The sequence below is a fragment of the Miniopterus natalensis genome, chromosome 1 (assembly GCF_054644295.1).
Source record: "Miniopterus natalensis isolate mMinNat1 chromosome 1, mMinNat1.hap1, whole genome shotgun sequence".
NCBI lineage: Eukaryota > Metazoa > Chordata > Mammalia > Chiroptera > Miniopteridae > Miniopterus > Miniopterus natalensis.
The window spans coordinates 89,155,821-89,172,477 of record NC_142081.1 but is presented as its reverse complement, the minus strand read 5'-3'; the positions used below and the strand labels follow the sequence as shown (position 1 = coordinate 89,172,477).

The window sequence follows — 16,657 nt, the reverse complement described above, 5'->3', positions numbered from 1 at the left end:
TTAACGAAAACAACCACCTCAATCCGTCACAGAACTCATCTCTTCTTTCCATCTAGGACTGGTTTTAAGCTTTGCAAACAGAGTTATTAGGTAAAATATAAAATATCCTTTTAGATCTTATGCAGATAAATGACAGATAATTTTTTAGTATAAGTATACCCCATACAATATTTGGGATATACTTATACTAAAAAAAATTATTCCTTGTTTGTCTGAAATTCTAATTTAGTTTGGCATCCTGTTTCTTGTTTTGTTTTTTATCTGATTGCTTGTTTGCTAAATCTGGCAACACTGTTTCCAAAGGATTTGACATGTAGCCAGGCTGAATTATATCTGAGCCAGCATACTACTATAGAAAATGGAGTTAAACCCTAGCATCTCATTTAAACCTTGAATTGTTAATATCTTTGTTCTCCTGAGCATTGCTGAATCTCATAGTTTTTAGCCAAAGGCCAATCAGGGTTCCCCTTTATTGTTCTTTATTGTTCTTTTTGGATGAGGCAATCATGCAGAAGGAATGGCAGTTTGTGCTCCATGGACATGTTGGCTGAATAGGGGTTGGACTGCTAGATTTATGGGTTGTAAACTGCGCCTTAGCCAGCTCTGCATTAGAGAAAGGACATTAATCTAGTAAAGGTTCTGCTCTCGTTACAATATTCAAGTTAATTGTGTTTTTCTGAAAATGGTAACATCTGGTCCTCATTACCAGCTAAACATTTTCTTTATAAAAGCTGGTTTTGAATCAGGCAGGTGTGACCACACTGACCAGAAATGTGATTTCTATTTATAACACTATAATTTCATAGTCCCCCAGTAAAATAGTTTTTGTAAATCTTTTCTTAATCCCCATTGAATTTATTGTTAGTTTCCAGATCCCATCCAGGAAAAGGTGTTTGGGAAATGGGCAGCTGCCTTTTATTGTGTTAATAAGTTGATTTATCCAATGAATATTTGTTGAGCAAATTCTATTTATAAAGCAGGGCACAAGGAGTCACAGAAAATGTTTAAACATGGCTTGGTTCATGCCCTCAGAGGACTTAAAATGTGGGGAGGCATTGGTTGGAAGGACATGCATAATTCCTATATGCATAGGCACGGGATGTGAGGAAAAGAAATGACATGATCTGTACTGTATTTCAGTTCATGACCTGGAAAGTATCTCAGTAATTAATTCTTAAGGTTCATCTGATAAATGGACATAGTTTAATTATACTAGATACATGTCTCCTAAGATGATTATACTTTGATACTAACTTTTGATCATATTATTCAGAATTGAGTTGTTTCAAAGAAAAATATGTTATTATTCCTGTGCATGTCCTAGTTTGAGATGTACAGTTCTGAAGGAGAATAACTGAAGTGTTGAACATTTTGTTTTTACGCTACCAATTAATTAATCATTGATTGATATTCTCCTTAAACTCAGAAGCTATGTGGGCTGCTGTAGAAGGTATTAAAAGATCTATGATGTTATTAATTGTCTTGGGAAAACTCAAAAAGGAGAGAAATGTATGTTCTTATTGAAAATTTTCTTTATTGGAATGTGGTGTGAGGAGGGGAGTTTCGTGTTAAATGTTCCAGAGATTTAAAAATTATAGGCATGGGTACAGAAAATGTTTTTATTCAATATGTTATATTCTTTCTAAGCATAAAGATTTCTGGAAAATTATTTTACATTATCTATTTCATTCCACCCTCTAGATTATCCTTGCTCTGGAATGCTGGGCATGGTGTCTGGACTTATTTCTGACTCCCAGATCACAGCCTCAAATCAAGGGGACAGGAACTGGATGCCGGAAAACGTTCGCCTTGTCACCAGCCGCTCTGGCTGGGTACTGCCTCCCGCACCTCACCCGTATGTAAACGAGTGGCTCCAAGTGGACCTAGGGGAAGAGAAGATTGTGAGGGGCATCATCATTCAGGGGGGAAAGCATCGGGAGAACAAAGTGTCCATGAGGAAGTTCAAGATTGGGTATAGCAACAATGGCTCAGACTGGAAAGTGATCATGGACGACAGCAAGCGCAAGGCTAAGGTGAGATCCAGGGACAGGGAGCAAAGGGACTGCCAGGAGGAAGCCCTTCCTCACGCCCTTGACTGAGCTCAAGGACCTCCAGCATTTTCCTGAGGAAGTAAGACTTCTTATTTCCTTTCATCCCTGAGATCAGTGATCCCCAATTCTAGGGCAGACAGGATTTGGGTACAGAAAGTGATGTCTGAGATAAACATGAAAAAGAACTGCATTGCTGGTCACTTTTCCTTCCCTCAGAGTCAGCAGATAGCTGCATACAGGCTGGAGACAGGGCGGCCGTGAGGGTGGGGATCAGGGACCTGACAGCAGCCACTGAGCAGAAACTTAAAATCTCTCAGCAGATTCTAATTTATCAGTTAATCCCTTCTCTTCTCCTTCTGTCATCTTCCCTCCTTGAAGTGTATTTTTTAAAATTTTCAATTATGATAAAATACACATAATGTTTATCTTCTTAACCTTTTTAGGTGTACAGTTCGGTAATGTTAAGTATATTTATATTATTTGGCAACCAGTCTCCAAAACTCAACATCTTGCAAAACTGAAACTTTGACCCATTAAATAATAATTCCCATTTCCCATTTCCCCCAGTCCCTGGAAACCACCATTCTACTTTCAGTCTCCATGAATTTGATGACTCTAGCTGCCTCATATAGGTGCAGTAATACAACACAGGGTAGGGAAAAAGCAGGCTTATAATTGTATGTGAAACAGAGTTTTTTAATTATTTATTGATTATTCTATTATTTTCTATATGAACAACTATAAACCTACTTTTGCCACACCCTGTATTTGTCACTTAGCATAATGTCTTCAAGGTTCGTCCATATTGTCAGAATTTCCTTCCTTTTTAAAGCTAATACTCCATTGTATGTACATACCACATTTTGTTTATCCTTTCATCCATTGATGGACACTTGGATTGCTTCTACCTTTGACTATTGTTAGTGATGCTTAAGTATATTTTTTATGCATTGGAGCTTTTTAAAATGCAGCTAGCTCTTGATCTGGTGAAAAGAGAAGGAAATCTCAATATAAAAATATTCCAACATTCTTCAGAACATGTGGTATGATATTTTTTAACCTAATGATTATGTTTTACTTAGTGTGATTATTGAATTTATTTGAATTTTCTGAGAACAGAGTGCTGACTAGGAAAGGAGTATTTTGGGTGACCAGAAGCTGGTTTGAGACTAAAATAGGTAACAAACTACAGTCAGTGCTATATGTGGTGAGGGAATTGTATTCAGCTAATAATATTTCTCACACCCAAAACAATTGATCTTTTGGTCCCATCCTTCCCATCTCCACTTTGCCCAGGACCTACTCCTTTTATGAAAAGGTTTTAGCTAACTGGAGGGAATATTGTCCTCATCCCCATTCTAAGGGAATGTGGGAATGTGGTTTACTTTAGTGACTCAAGCAAAGACACCGCAGACAGGAAAACAAAAGCAGGCGAGTGCAGCCAGCTCCCACTCTGTCAAACATGGGGCTCCGCAGACTTCCCTTTCCCCCACTGGCTGCGGGGATGCTGACATGGAGGGAATGCAGCCACTGACAGGGAGGATGCCGTCAGAAGTGTAAGAATTTCTCTCCCATCTCACCTCTCATTAACTTGTGGTTTCTAAAACATTTCCAAAGTTTTTATCATCTATGTGCAGATATTTTCTTTCTTGTGTCCATTTCATTTTTTTGTTTTATGTCTACCCCTCTTGTTTTGGTGAAAGAAAAGTAAAATAAAAAGAAAATTGGAGGTCTCTCTAAGAGCCAATCTCTGAAGGAGTAGTGAGTCTTGTGACTTTATCATGATGTGTTGCTACAAATCAACAATTTCCTGGAGCTACTGTCACACGGCAGTGTGTGCTGTTGTGACATGTTCTTCAATACTAGGGTTCTAAGACAGAAGGAAAACAAATTTCCGTATGCTCTGGGTAGGATGCACCATATGTTTCCTTGTGTTGTCCAATGCACACTTCTGCAATCAAGTCTAAAGCTATCACTCTATCACTTTTCTGTAATACATTGCATATAGAATTCACAAGAAGCCAACACACAGTTTTCAATTTTAACAAAAAATTCCATTCAAGATTGGTTGAATGTGTTTGATTTTATTCCTAAAATATGATTCTATCAATTATTATCATCTTCCTATGGTATTTAAAACCATAAAAGCTGCTTCTAAGTTGTTTATTTAGAGCCTAATCAGTGATTCCTAAGTGCCCTTTCCCAGAAATAAAAATATTTATATGAAAAAAGAAGCTGGGAAAACCTTCAATTTAGAGGCAGTACATATTTCTAAATTGTATAAAGATATTTAAAACATACTATACTTAAACTTACAAATGAAGGTTACCTCCTAGGATGCCAAGTCCCTTATATGTAACAGGAAAATGAGTACTATTTTGTGAAATGAAACAGCACTTAAATGGATTTAATATCCTCTATGCCCGCTTCTTGCTTCCTACCCTCAAATAGTGCATGATGGACAAGATATATCAGAGTCTTTGAATTAACTAGACTTTTCAGGAGAAGACAGAGGATCTAAATACTCAAAGCCCTCTTCTAAAACATGACTGGTAAAAGGACACAAAGATTTTTCAGAAATGACCTCATGCTAGCAAAATTAGCCCAGTTCTATATGCCTCTTCATTGCTAATATTCTTCCCGGCTCGTCACTGACAGCTTTTGTAATGTATTTACATTGTGCCAATTCTTTGCTCAAGTTAAAATTAGAAGAGTCTGAGATTCCATAGATATAAGTGCTCTTCTCCTATGATTATTGAAACTATGTTAACATAGACAGAACTTTTATGTTTAGTAATGCTATTTTCACTATAATTAATATATTACTGATGACACTTAATTGAGCCTAACAATAATATGTGTCAGATTCTCACTTATTGGCAGCAACTGCAATTCTATCAAGAATGCAGAACCCACACCTAATGGGGAATTTATTCTTGAAAATAATAGGAGACCTTAATTGAGAGAAGTGGGTCTATGTTAGGCATGTACTTTGAGATGCCTAGAGGCTTTTCTGAATTGGAAAAGAACAATTAGTTTACTTCTAGAACTCAGAGAAGCCCTGGTTATGTCACAAGGTACCCAATCTGTCTGTCTCTTCTTACATGTGTCTCTTGTTTTGCCAGAATATTTCCACCACTGAAAGATAGCTTCTTTGGCTGATTTATGACTCAACCATTGTGCATGGTTCCCACTCTTAACTGACAGGGCCTGGGGCTGGCCATCTACTCAGTCTGATCTCCTAGGTTTAGTAGCCTAGAATGAAATACATTTAAAGAAAAAATAATGAAACTAAGTGTGTGGACTTAGACAAGGACCTCAATTTCCTGGACCTCAGTGTTTTCATCTATTGAAATGATGATATTTTACTAGATTATTTCTAAGAATAGAGGCATCATAGCAGTGTGATAGTGAAGGGCACCATTTCAGACTACCCAGGTTTGAATCCTAGCTCTGTCACTTACCTTCTGGCCATGAGCAAGTTGCTTGACCTCTCTGTGGCTCCTCTATAAAACAAGGTTAATAATAGAACCTACTTTGTGGCATTGTCTTGAGGATTAAATGAATTAATATATTTTAAGCACTTAGAGCAATGTCTTTCAGCAGTAAACATCATACAATGCTTGCTATGTAGAAGGCCACTCTTAATGATAAGGCAATTTGATTTTTCTAAACTCCCTCCCCTTCTCCCCTTCTGAACTGGATTACCAGTGGTGCTGGGAGAAGAGGTTAGAGGGAGGCTTATCCATTTCTTGAAAAAGAAAACAAGCCTCACCATTTCTCCATTTGCTTACGATTCCACTCAAGGATTTTGACCTTTCTGTCAATGTAAAAAAAGAAAATTAAACAATCCAGTAGCAGCACTGGCAATGGGTAGCCTAGCTCCCCCAAAAATGTCACAGTGACTTCAAGTTAAAAATGCACTTGACTAAGAGGTGCAATTCAACCAGGCATCAGAACATCACTTAACAGATAGGGCTCTTGTTAACTTCCTGAGACAGGAAGGTCTTTTATCTACAAATACCTCCAAGTGGTAGAACTGCTTAACTAAATAGAATTTCTAAGAATGTACTTTGAGATTCCTAGAGGCTTTTCTGGATTGGAAAAGGACAATTAGTTTACTTCTAGAACTCAGAAAAACCCTGGTTATTTAGAATTTAGAATTTCTAAGCTCTTGAGTAAGCAGCATTTGCACTACATTAAATTTACTATTTCCTACTTCAGCAATTTAATTCATCCCTCTTCTAGAGGACCCACTCATTTAAGAGAATGTGACAGGAGTAGTTATTGAAAATGCAGCATCTATTATAAGCTCTGAAAAATGGCAAATTCTCTCCCTGAGTCATCGTCCTCCACCTCAAGGAAGTGGTAAAAATGTCTCTTCTTGTAGGCACTTCAACATATCATTTAAATGTGTTTCATGACTGCTTCTGGTATAGCCTCACTCTCAGTGTGTACTCTAGTTTCTGAGAAATGACATCTGTCACTTCTTAAAGAAGTTGTTATTGTTTTTTCCTTTCTTAACTATGAAAAGAATGTCAGGCACTTACAAAATTATAGAATAATCCCTATTTCTCTGCTCTATTAAGAATCCTGAGGACAGACTCTTCTGCTAAAAGGGAGGTTTTATTAATAACTGGTGTTTTTCATACCTCACAGTCTTTTGAAGGCAACAGCAACTATGATACACCTGAGCTACGGACTTTTCAACCTCTTTCCACACGATTCATCAGGATCTACCCTGAGAGAGCGACTCATGGTGGACTAGGGCTCAGAATGGAGCTGCTGGGCTGTGAAGTGGAAGGTAATTACAATTTCCAAAGTCCCTTCTACTTTCCTAGTTTTTAAAAAAATTTCCTTTTTCATGCATTTATACCCCAAAGGTACTCTTGCAAATTGTATTCTTTTCCCCTGGGTGGGCCTCTCTGCCAGGCTCAACATTCTAGCACATTCTAGAACATTCTAATCTGCAAACTAGTGCCTTCAGAATTTACTTTTATCTCGGTTGCTTAAATAACTCTCCTCAGATTCTGTGGGTTTGTCTCCTTTGACATCTTAAAAAAATAATGGATTGAAATAAAATTTACATAACATAAAATACACCATTTTAAAGTAAACAATTCAGTGGCATTTAGTACATTCACAATTATTTGTGTCACCAGTACCTCTATCAACTTCTAAAACATTTTCATCACTCCAAAGTAAACAGTTTTGCCTTACCCATTAAACAGTTTTGCCCTATTTCCATCTCCCCCAACCCCTGGCAACAACCAATCCCTTTGATGTTTTCAGTGTTGTTTAGAAGTCTATGTCTGAACTAGGTTTCTGTAGGCGATGTTGACTACCACTGCATACCAGCAGGAAGCAGCAGTTAACCGGCTGAAACATTAAGACATTCTCTTTGATGAATTTCTTAGACTGCTGCAAAGACACAAAAGTTTGCATGAGATAATGTATGTGAATGTACAGTGAGGTCTGTTTAAAGATGTTACTGCATAAACATCATCTGAGGTCATATCAAGGACAAATTCAGTTCCCACCCTAACCTCAAACAGTTCTCTCCTCTGAATTTGTATCACATAATATATGGAATTAATGTTTAAAAAATTGATATGATAGTTGCTTATTCAACCACTTAATGATTTTTTGTACATTAGAATTCCCATTTGCCTTAGATTTAGGCATCAATGAGTAAACTTATACCAACTTTTTCATCCTTGTAAAGGTCTTTTTCCAGGTTAGTTCAAAGAATGGCTATTGTAATCCAGATGTTAATCAGTTCAGCATGTGCTCACAGTTGTTTTGAAGAATGCTTTTTTAGTATCATCTTCTTGTGGTTTCAAAATTTGTGTGTTTTCAGCTACCCAAATATAATTACATTTCTGAGCACATTAAATATCATAAAAATTTTCTTATGCACTATAGAACCTTAAGCTATGAATCACCATACTAGTGAATAATTCATAGCTACTTTTTTATGTGTTTATTTTTAAATAAACCATTATCTCTCATTCTTTATTGTGTAGATGTTTCCACATCTGTAATCACATCCCAGACCTCTGAATTATCTAGTCACTAACAAGACAGCCCCCAAAAGACTATGTGCCAGGACTTTGGCAAAGATGCCAAGAAAAAGAAGGATGGGCACATTGAGCAAACTGCAGACTCATTCATTCAATTTACTGAGAAATGTGGTCATCTCGACAAGGGAGTCTGCTGCTATGAGACAGGTCTTTAGCCTGGATTCTGGGAATCAACACTGATTTAGGAGGTGGAATGAATGGATGGTTGAAAAGACTGAGCCTGGTGGCAGTTTGCCAGTGTCAACTCTGTAGTGAGGTAGAAATTGTTGGTGAAAGGATTAGCTGCAGATGTTTCCAAGCTCTCGTAGAACTGAGGAAGTCGCCCCAAGCTATATGAGAAACCAACATCCAGGAAATTAATGTCAAAGCTTTTAACATGATTTGTGAAAGGGAGTGCTTTTTTCTTCTTTAAATCGATTAACAAGCCTTATTAAATATCTACTTTGTGCCTTGTTCTATTGGAGATACTTAGAGGGATACAGAAAGAAGATATGGTGTATCCTAGCCTTCTCTAAATATCCATTTTATTTTGGGTTAGCACTTATATTTGAGAAAAATTAGAGACCCACAGAAGATAAATATTTTCAAGTACTCAAATTAGGGCATGGAAATCATTTGCTTTCTACTTTTTTCAGTTTAATCTTGGTACTATTCTGGGCCACTTCCAATGTAGAATACCTCCTTTATAAGAACCATAAAGAATACAAAAAAACTAGCAAGCTGAAGAGACAGTTTTAAATATTTAAAAGTGGCACACTATCAAGAGCAAGAAGAGCTTAGCAAAGCATCTGGATTGCCAGAGAGGATTCTATTAATTCAGTGAGAACAATAAGTAGAGCCTGGGGGCCTCCAGTCCAGATGGTAGAGTAGGGAGATGCTGTGCTTACCTCCTCCCATGACCACATCAAAATTACAACTAAATTATAGAACAGTTAAGCTGCAGAACCACCTGAAGACTAGCTGAACAGAAGTCCTATAACTAAGGATATAAAGAAGAAGTCACATTGAGATTGGTAGGAGAGATGGAGATGCAAAACAGGCTGGTTCCACACCCATGTGTGGCAGGTGAGAATCAGGGATATTTTGTCTGCAGAAGTTTCCCCTGAGGAACAAGGAGTCCCCCACACTGGGCTCCCGAGCCTGGAACACCAACGACAGGAGGCAGAGCCTTTGTAACATCTAGTTGTGAAAATCATTGGTGATTCCATCTGTCAAGGTGAGATAGAGGACTTCCGGAAACACAAATGTCCTCTTAAAGGGATCACATACAGACTCCCTCACTCATAGGCACTCACTCTGAGCTCCAGCAAAGGGAGAGTGGTGGAAGGAACAAAAGAGAGGTACGGGTAGAGGCTTAATTGTGTGGCTTAGGGGAGAAAGTTGAAAAGACATCCACAGTTGTACCAGTGTTGAGCTCTCCTCCCAAACAGCCAACAGGCAAGCATCATCTATCCTGTGTTAGCTCTCCCCCCATAGGGCCTGTTGGATATAGGTGGACACTAAATCTGAATCTGAATTAACCTGGTGAACACCACTTGACCCACCAGGGTGCCTCCCTGAGACCCTGTCCCACACAACTCTTTCGCTGCCACAGTGCTTTCAGCAGCTGGCAGCTGGACTCGGCCAGAGCATCACCAAGAGCTCTTTCAGCCCCAGCCAGCCAGCCCCAGCCTATATTCCAGTCTTTCTTAAAAGCCCTCAGAGGTATGAGGCTACAGGAAGGCAGCACCTCTATGTGCACTGTGCCCTTTGATGAGGGGACCAAGGCTCAACACTGACACCAAATCTGAATCTGCATTAACTAGTAAACATGCCCTCACCCCACCCTGATGATTTTCTGAGTCTTCACCCAACTCCTACACTGCCGGAGGCTCTTCCAGGGGCTGGCAGAATGCCTGGGCTCTCTAACCACCAGGGGCTCTTCTAGTGGCAGGCAGCTGGCCTTGGCTCATACTGCAGTATTTCTTAAAAACTCTCAAATGTGAAGCCTAAGGCAGGTGGCAGCTGGGCTCGAGTGCCCTGTGCCTCTTGATGAGTGGCCCCAGACTGGACACTGGCACAAAATATGAATCTGCATTAACCTAGTGAAAACCACTCACCCTACCTGGATGATTTCCTCAGATCCCACCCCACTCATTTCACATATTGCATGAGGATCTTTCAACATCTGTGCATTACGGGCAGCTGGGAGGCTACAGGTGGTCTTGAGAACAACTGTGTCTATTGCTGAGTGACCCCAGGTAATCTACTGGGGACCGCCAGCCTCAGTTTGGTTGATAGCATGGTCTCTCCTACATACCTCCAATATAGCACAGACAGCAAACAACCAAAGATAGCTTTGTAGTTTATACCAGATGGCCCCAGGTCAGTCACAAGCAGAGGCTGACATTGGCCTGAACTAGAGTCTCTCCTAAAAGCCCCCAAAACCAAGACACCTAGTGTCTGGCATCAGATCACAACAGAGCACCACCCAATTAGCTCCACAAATGGCAAACCTGAAAGGTGGTCTCAGTAGGTAACAGAGCCCCACTGTGGCAAATCCTGTTCCATGGAGTGACCCCCACACAGCAGCTTATATGCTGTGATCAAGGCTAGTCCTAACAACCAGTCAGCCTGAGAGTCAATCCAACTCACTGACATGCCAATAGCAATCAAGGCCCAACTGCAACAGGACAGCACACACAACTAACACAAGATACATTCCTGGAACACCCAGCTCAGGGGATCAGAGAGACTGTGCCACTGGGCCCCAGAATTCATCTACAATATAAAGCCATCTAGCCAACACTGGGAGATATAGAAGATCAACCTAATATGTAAAAGCAAGCACAGAGAGGCAGCTAGAATGAGGAGACAATGAAACATGCCCCCCCAAAACAACCAGGAGAAAACCCCAGAAAAATAATGAAACTAAATGGAGGCAAGCAATCTACCAGTTACAGAGTGCGAAACCGTGGTTATAAAGATGTTCAAGGACTCAGGGGAAGAATGGAGGAACTCAGTGAGAACATCACACAAAGAAATAATAAGCATAAGAAAGGACATAGAAACCATAAAAAAAAAAGTCAGAAATAAAGAATACAATACTAAAATGAAGAATACACTACAAGGAATCAACAGCAGATTAGATGAAGCAGAAGATCAAATCAGTAATTTGGAAGACAGAGTAACAGAAAACACCCAATTTGAACAGCAAAAAGAAAAAAAAATTTTTTAAAGAGGGTATTTTCAGTTTCTCTTTCTGAAAGTTCATTATTGGTGTATAGAAATGCCATTGATTTTTGGATGTTAATTTTGTATCCTGCTACCTTGCCGAATTAATTTATTAAATATAGTAGTACTTTGGTGGAGTCTTTAGGGTTTCTATGTACAATATCAGGTAATCCTGCAAATAATGACAGTTTTACTTCCTACTTTCCAATTTGGATGCCTTTTATGTTTTCTTCCTGTCTGATGGCTGTCGCAAGGACTTCCAGTACTATGCTGAATAAGAGTGGTGAAAGTGGACACCCCTGTCTTGTTCCTGTTTTTGAGGGAAATGGTTTTAGATTTTGCCTATTGAGTATGATGATGGCTGTAGGTTTCTCATATACGGCCTTTATTATGTTGAGATATGATTCTTTTATTCCCACTTTGCTGAGAGTTTTTATCAAAAATGGGTGCTGGATTTTGTCGAATGCTTTTTCTGCATATATTGATATGATCGTGTGATTTTTGTTCTTCATTTTGTTTATGTGGTGTATCACATTTATTGATTTGCAAATATTATATCAGCCTTGCAACCCTGGAATAAACCCTACCTAGTAATGGTGCATGAGCTTTGTATGTATTGCTGGATCAGATTTGCTAACATATATATATATATATATATGTATATATGTATATATGTATATATGTATATATGTATATATGTATATATGCATATATGTATATATGTATATATGTATATATATGTATATATGTATATATATATATATTTTTTTAATTTATCTTTATTGTTGAAAGTATTACGGGTCTCCCATTTTTTTCCCCATTGATCCCCTCCACCTCACTCCCACCCCTTCTCCAGTCCTTCATCCTGTTATTATCTGTGTCCATGGGTTATACACATATGCATGTAACTCCTCTGGTTAATCTCTTCCCACCCCCCACCCCCTTCCCTTTTCCCTCTGGGATATGACTGTCTGTGGCATACTTCAGTGTCTCTGGGCCTATTTTGTTTGTCAGATTATTTTGTTCATTAGCTTCTTCTTAAAGAAGACCCTTCAACATTTCATGTAATACTCATTTGGTGGCAATGAACTCCTTTAGCTTTTTCTTACCCGTGAAGCTTTTTATCTGAACTTCAGTACTAAATGATAGCTTTGCTGGGTAGAATAATTTTAATTGTAGGTTCTTGCTTTTCATCACTTTGAATATTTCTTGCCACTTCCTTCTGGCCTGCAAAGTTTCTGTTGAGAAATCAGCTGACAGTTGTATGGGTGCTTCCTTATAGGTAACTAATTGCTTTTCTCTTGTTGCTTTTAAGATTCTCTCTTTGCCTTTAACCTTTGGCATTTTAATTATGATGTATCTTGGTGTGGGCCTCTTTGGGTTCCTCTTGTTTGGGACTCTCTGTGCTTCCTGGACTTATAAGTCTAATTCTTTCCCCAGGTAGGGGAAGTTTTCTGTCATTATTTTTTCAAATAGGTTTTCAATTTCTTGCTCTCTTTCTTCTCCTTCTGGCTTCTCCATAATGCAAATGTTGGGCTGCTTGAAGTGTCCCAGAGACTCCTTACACTACTTTCATATTTCTGGATTCTTTTTTCTTTTTGCTGTTCTGATTGGGTGTTTTTTGCTTTCTCATGTTCCAAATTGCTGATTTGATTCTCAGCATCCTCTACTCTACTGTTGATTCCCTATAAATTATTCTTCATTTCAGTTCATGTAGCCTTCATTTCTGACTGGTTCTTTATTATGTCATTGACGATCTCGCTATTTTCCTTAAAAGTCTTACTAAGATCCTTGAGCATCCTTATCACCATTATTCTGAACTCTGTATCTAGTACCTTGCTTGGCTCCATTTCATTTAGTTCATTTTCTGGAGATTTCTTCTGTTCTTTCCTTTGAGACATGTTTCTTTTCCTCCACATTTTGACTGCTTCCTGGTGTTTGTTTCTATGTATTAGGAAGAGCTGTTATGTCTCCTGGAATTGGTAGAGTGCCTTTGTGTAGTAGGTGTCCTATAGGGTCCAGTGGCTCAGTCTCCCCAGTCAATTGAGCTGGGCCTTCTAGGTGCTCCCCTGTGTGGGCTTTGTGCACTGTCCTATTGTAGTTGAGCCTTGTTTGCTACTGGCATCACTGGGAGGAATTGACCCCCAGGCCAATTGGCTGTGAAGACCAGCTCCAGCTACAGCCAAAGAGCTGGCGTCCTGGAGATACCCCTAGGGAGCTGGATTTACTTCCGTGGAGCTTTGGTGTTCACTGAGTGCACCCCTTGGTTGTGTCACTCATGGATGTGATAGACTTATAATCCAGCATGGTTGAAGTTGACCACCATGTTTACTGTCTCTGGGGCCTCCCAGGAGGTGCAAAGTCAGCCTCTGCCTGTGCTTTACCCAGGGCCACCCGACATGAGCTACACAGCAAGATGTAGATGGCTGCTACTTGTGCTGGGCTTGGAAGTGTCCAGGAGAGGCCAAGCTATGAACTAATGCAGGCTGCCACTGGGGCCACTTATTGAGAGGTATGGGATACTCTGAGGCCAGCTACTGCTTGTTTGAGAGATTTTAGGAAAGTCCTAAGCCTGAGGCTATAGAGGCCACTTGCATAGAAAGCCACTGGAAATGGCTTGGATGAGCTTTTGAGTAGGGAGGGGTGGGGTGTCTGGGAATCACCTGGGTGGGGCTAAAGGTGTGAGTTAGGTTGATGGAGATTCAGAGAAGGTGCCTGCCTATGGGGTCTGTGGGGGAGAGTTCATCAAAGGAGCAATGGCCTCTGCCAACTCATCTGTCTTTGAGAAAGCTGTCCCTACAGCTCTTTCTCTGATTCCAGGCAAGTTAGTTATTCCCTGAATGTCCCAGGTTCCTTTTAAGCTGCTGCCCAGCTCTGGAGCTCAGAGGGAGTGCATCTGAGTAAGTCCATGTGCTGGCCTTTTGAGAAGAACTGCCTGGGACTCCAGCAGCCTCTGTGTCACTCAGCCACAATCCCCTCTTGTTTTTACAGTCCAAAGTTGTGGGGACTTCCCTTCCCAGCACTGGAACCCTGGGCTGGGGGGCCTGATGTGGAGCTGAAACCCCCTCACTCCTCCAGAAAAACTTCACCACTGAGATATCCCTCCCAGTTTTAAACCATGGCACTTGGATATGGGACCGTGGCTGCATCTCTGCAATTCAACCCAGCTTCTGCCCCACATCTCCACCCCTCCTACACGTCTCTATGTGTCTCTTCAATTCCCTTGTTGTAATAATTTTATTCAGCTAGATTTCAGGAAGTTCTGAATGATGGTTGTTCTGTATTTTAGCTGTAATTTTGATGAGGTGGTGGAAGGCAGTGGGTACTGCTCTTATCTACACCACCATTTTGTTGCCCAACCCAGATTTGCTAATATTTTGTTGAGGAATTTTAGTGTCTATGTTTGTCAGGGATACTGGTCTGTCATTTTCTTTGTAGTGTCTTTGTAGTATCAGGTTTGAGGATTAGGATAATACTGGTCTTATAAAAAGAGCTTAGGAGTCTTCCCTCCTCTTGAATTTTCTGGAGTAGTTTGAGGAGAATAGGTGTTAATTATTTGAATGTTATTTAAAACTCACCTGTAAATCCGTCTGGTCTCAGACTCTTGTTTGCTGGGAGTTTTTTGATTACTGCTTCAATTTCATCAGTTGTTATTGCCTATGCAGGTATTCTGATTCTTCCTGATTAAGTTTTGGAAGATTGTATGTTTCTAGGAATTTGTTCATTTCACCCAGGTTGTCCAGTTTGTTGGCATATAGTCACTCATGTTATTATCTCACAATTCTTTGTATTTCTGTGGTGTCAGTTGTTATACACCACTTTCATTTCTGATTTTATTTATTTGGGTCCTCTCTCTTTGTTTCTTGCTGAATCTGGCTAAAGGTTCATCAATCTTATTTATCTTTTCCAAGAACCAGCTCTTGGTTTCATTGATCTTTTGTATTGTTCTTTTAGTTTCTATGTCATTTATTTCTGCTCTAATCTTTATTACTTTCTTCTACTTCTGGGCTTTTCTTGCTGTTCTCTTTCTAATTCTTTAGTTTTACTATTAGAGAGCTCTTGCTTGTTTTTTTAGAGCTTTTTATTGTTTCTTGAGGTATGTCTGTATGCTATGGACTTTCTTCTCAGGACTGCTTTCACTGTGCCCCAAAGATTTTTGGGTTGTTGTTTGCTCATTTTTGTTTCCAGGAAGTTTTTTTATTTCTTCCTAGATCTCATTGATAACCCATTTGTTGTTTGATAGCATGCTATTTAACCTCCATGTGTTTGAATACTTTTGAGTTCTTTTATAGTGGTTGATTTGTAGTTTCATGCCACTATGGTCTGAAAAGATGCTTAATATGATTTTAATCTTCTTGAACTTACAGAGACTTGTTTTATGCCCTAAAATGTGGTCTATTTTGAGAATGTTTCATGTGCACTTGAGAAGAATGCTTATTCTGCTGCTTTGGGATGAAATGACATAGAAGCATGGAACAGACTGATGAATCTCAGAGGGGAGGCACGTGTGGGTGGGGGGAGATTAACCAAAGAATTTATATACATTATTAACCACACAGACAGTAGTGTGGTGAAGGCCTGGGGTGGAGTGTGGCATATAAGGGGTCAATGGGGAAAAAAGGGGGCATCTGTAATTCTTCCAACAATAAAGATTAAAAATATAAAAATAAAAAAAGAGGATATTTAAGGGACCTCTGGACAACACTTATCATAACAATATTCACATCATAGGGGTGCCAGAAGGGGAAGAGAGAGCACAAGATATTGAGAACATATTTGAAGAAACAGTAACTGAAAAATTCCTTAACCTGACACAGAGAATGGATATACAAGTCAAAAAAGTGCAGAAAATTTCAAACAAGATAAACCCAAAGAGCCCAAACCAAGACATATCATAAATAAAATGGCAAGGCTTAAAGACAAAGACAGAATTCTAAAAGCAGCAAGAGAAAAACAGTTACCTATAAGGGAACTTCCATAAGACTAATTTTTCAACAGAAACTTTGCAAGCCACAAGAGATTGATACAAAATAGTCAAAGTAATGAAAAACAAGGACCTATAACCAAGACTATCATTTAAAATTGAGGAGAGAGGAAAGCCAGGATAGCAGCAGAGTAGGTCTAATCACCTCCTCCTAAGATCAAACTGGAATTAAAACTAAAATATAGAACAACCAACCTGAATAACCAACTGAGACTAGCTGAACAGAAATCTTATGAACAAGAATTCAGAGAAGCAGCCACATCCCTACTGGTAGAAAGTTCAGAGATGCTCCCACATGTCCCAACTTAGAATCCAGAGCATCATTT

The 16,657-nt window shown here is 39.4% G+C and overlaps 1 protein-coding gene across 3 annotated transcripts in view; it reads left to right on the top strand.

The window, feature by feature from the left end:
• NRP1 (neuropilin 1) overlaps positions 1 to 16,657 on the top strand; it is a 153,013-nt gene that overhangs the window by 105,634 nt on the left and 30,722 nt on the right. For all 3 annotated transcript variants that reach the window (XM_087823886.1, XM_087823880.1, XM_087823875.1), the window contains 2 exons: positions 1,702 to 2,033; positions 6,711 to 6,855. In XM_087823886.1, coding sequence (XP_087680012.1) covers positions 1,702 to 2,033; positions 6,711 to 6,855 — 477 coding nt within the window. The remainder of the gene's footprint in view (positions 1 to 1,701; positions 2,034 to 6,710; positions 6,856 to 16,657) is intronic.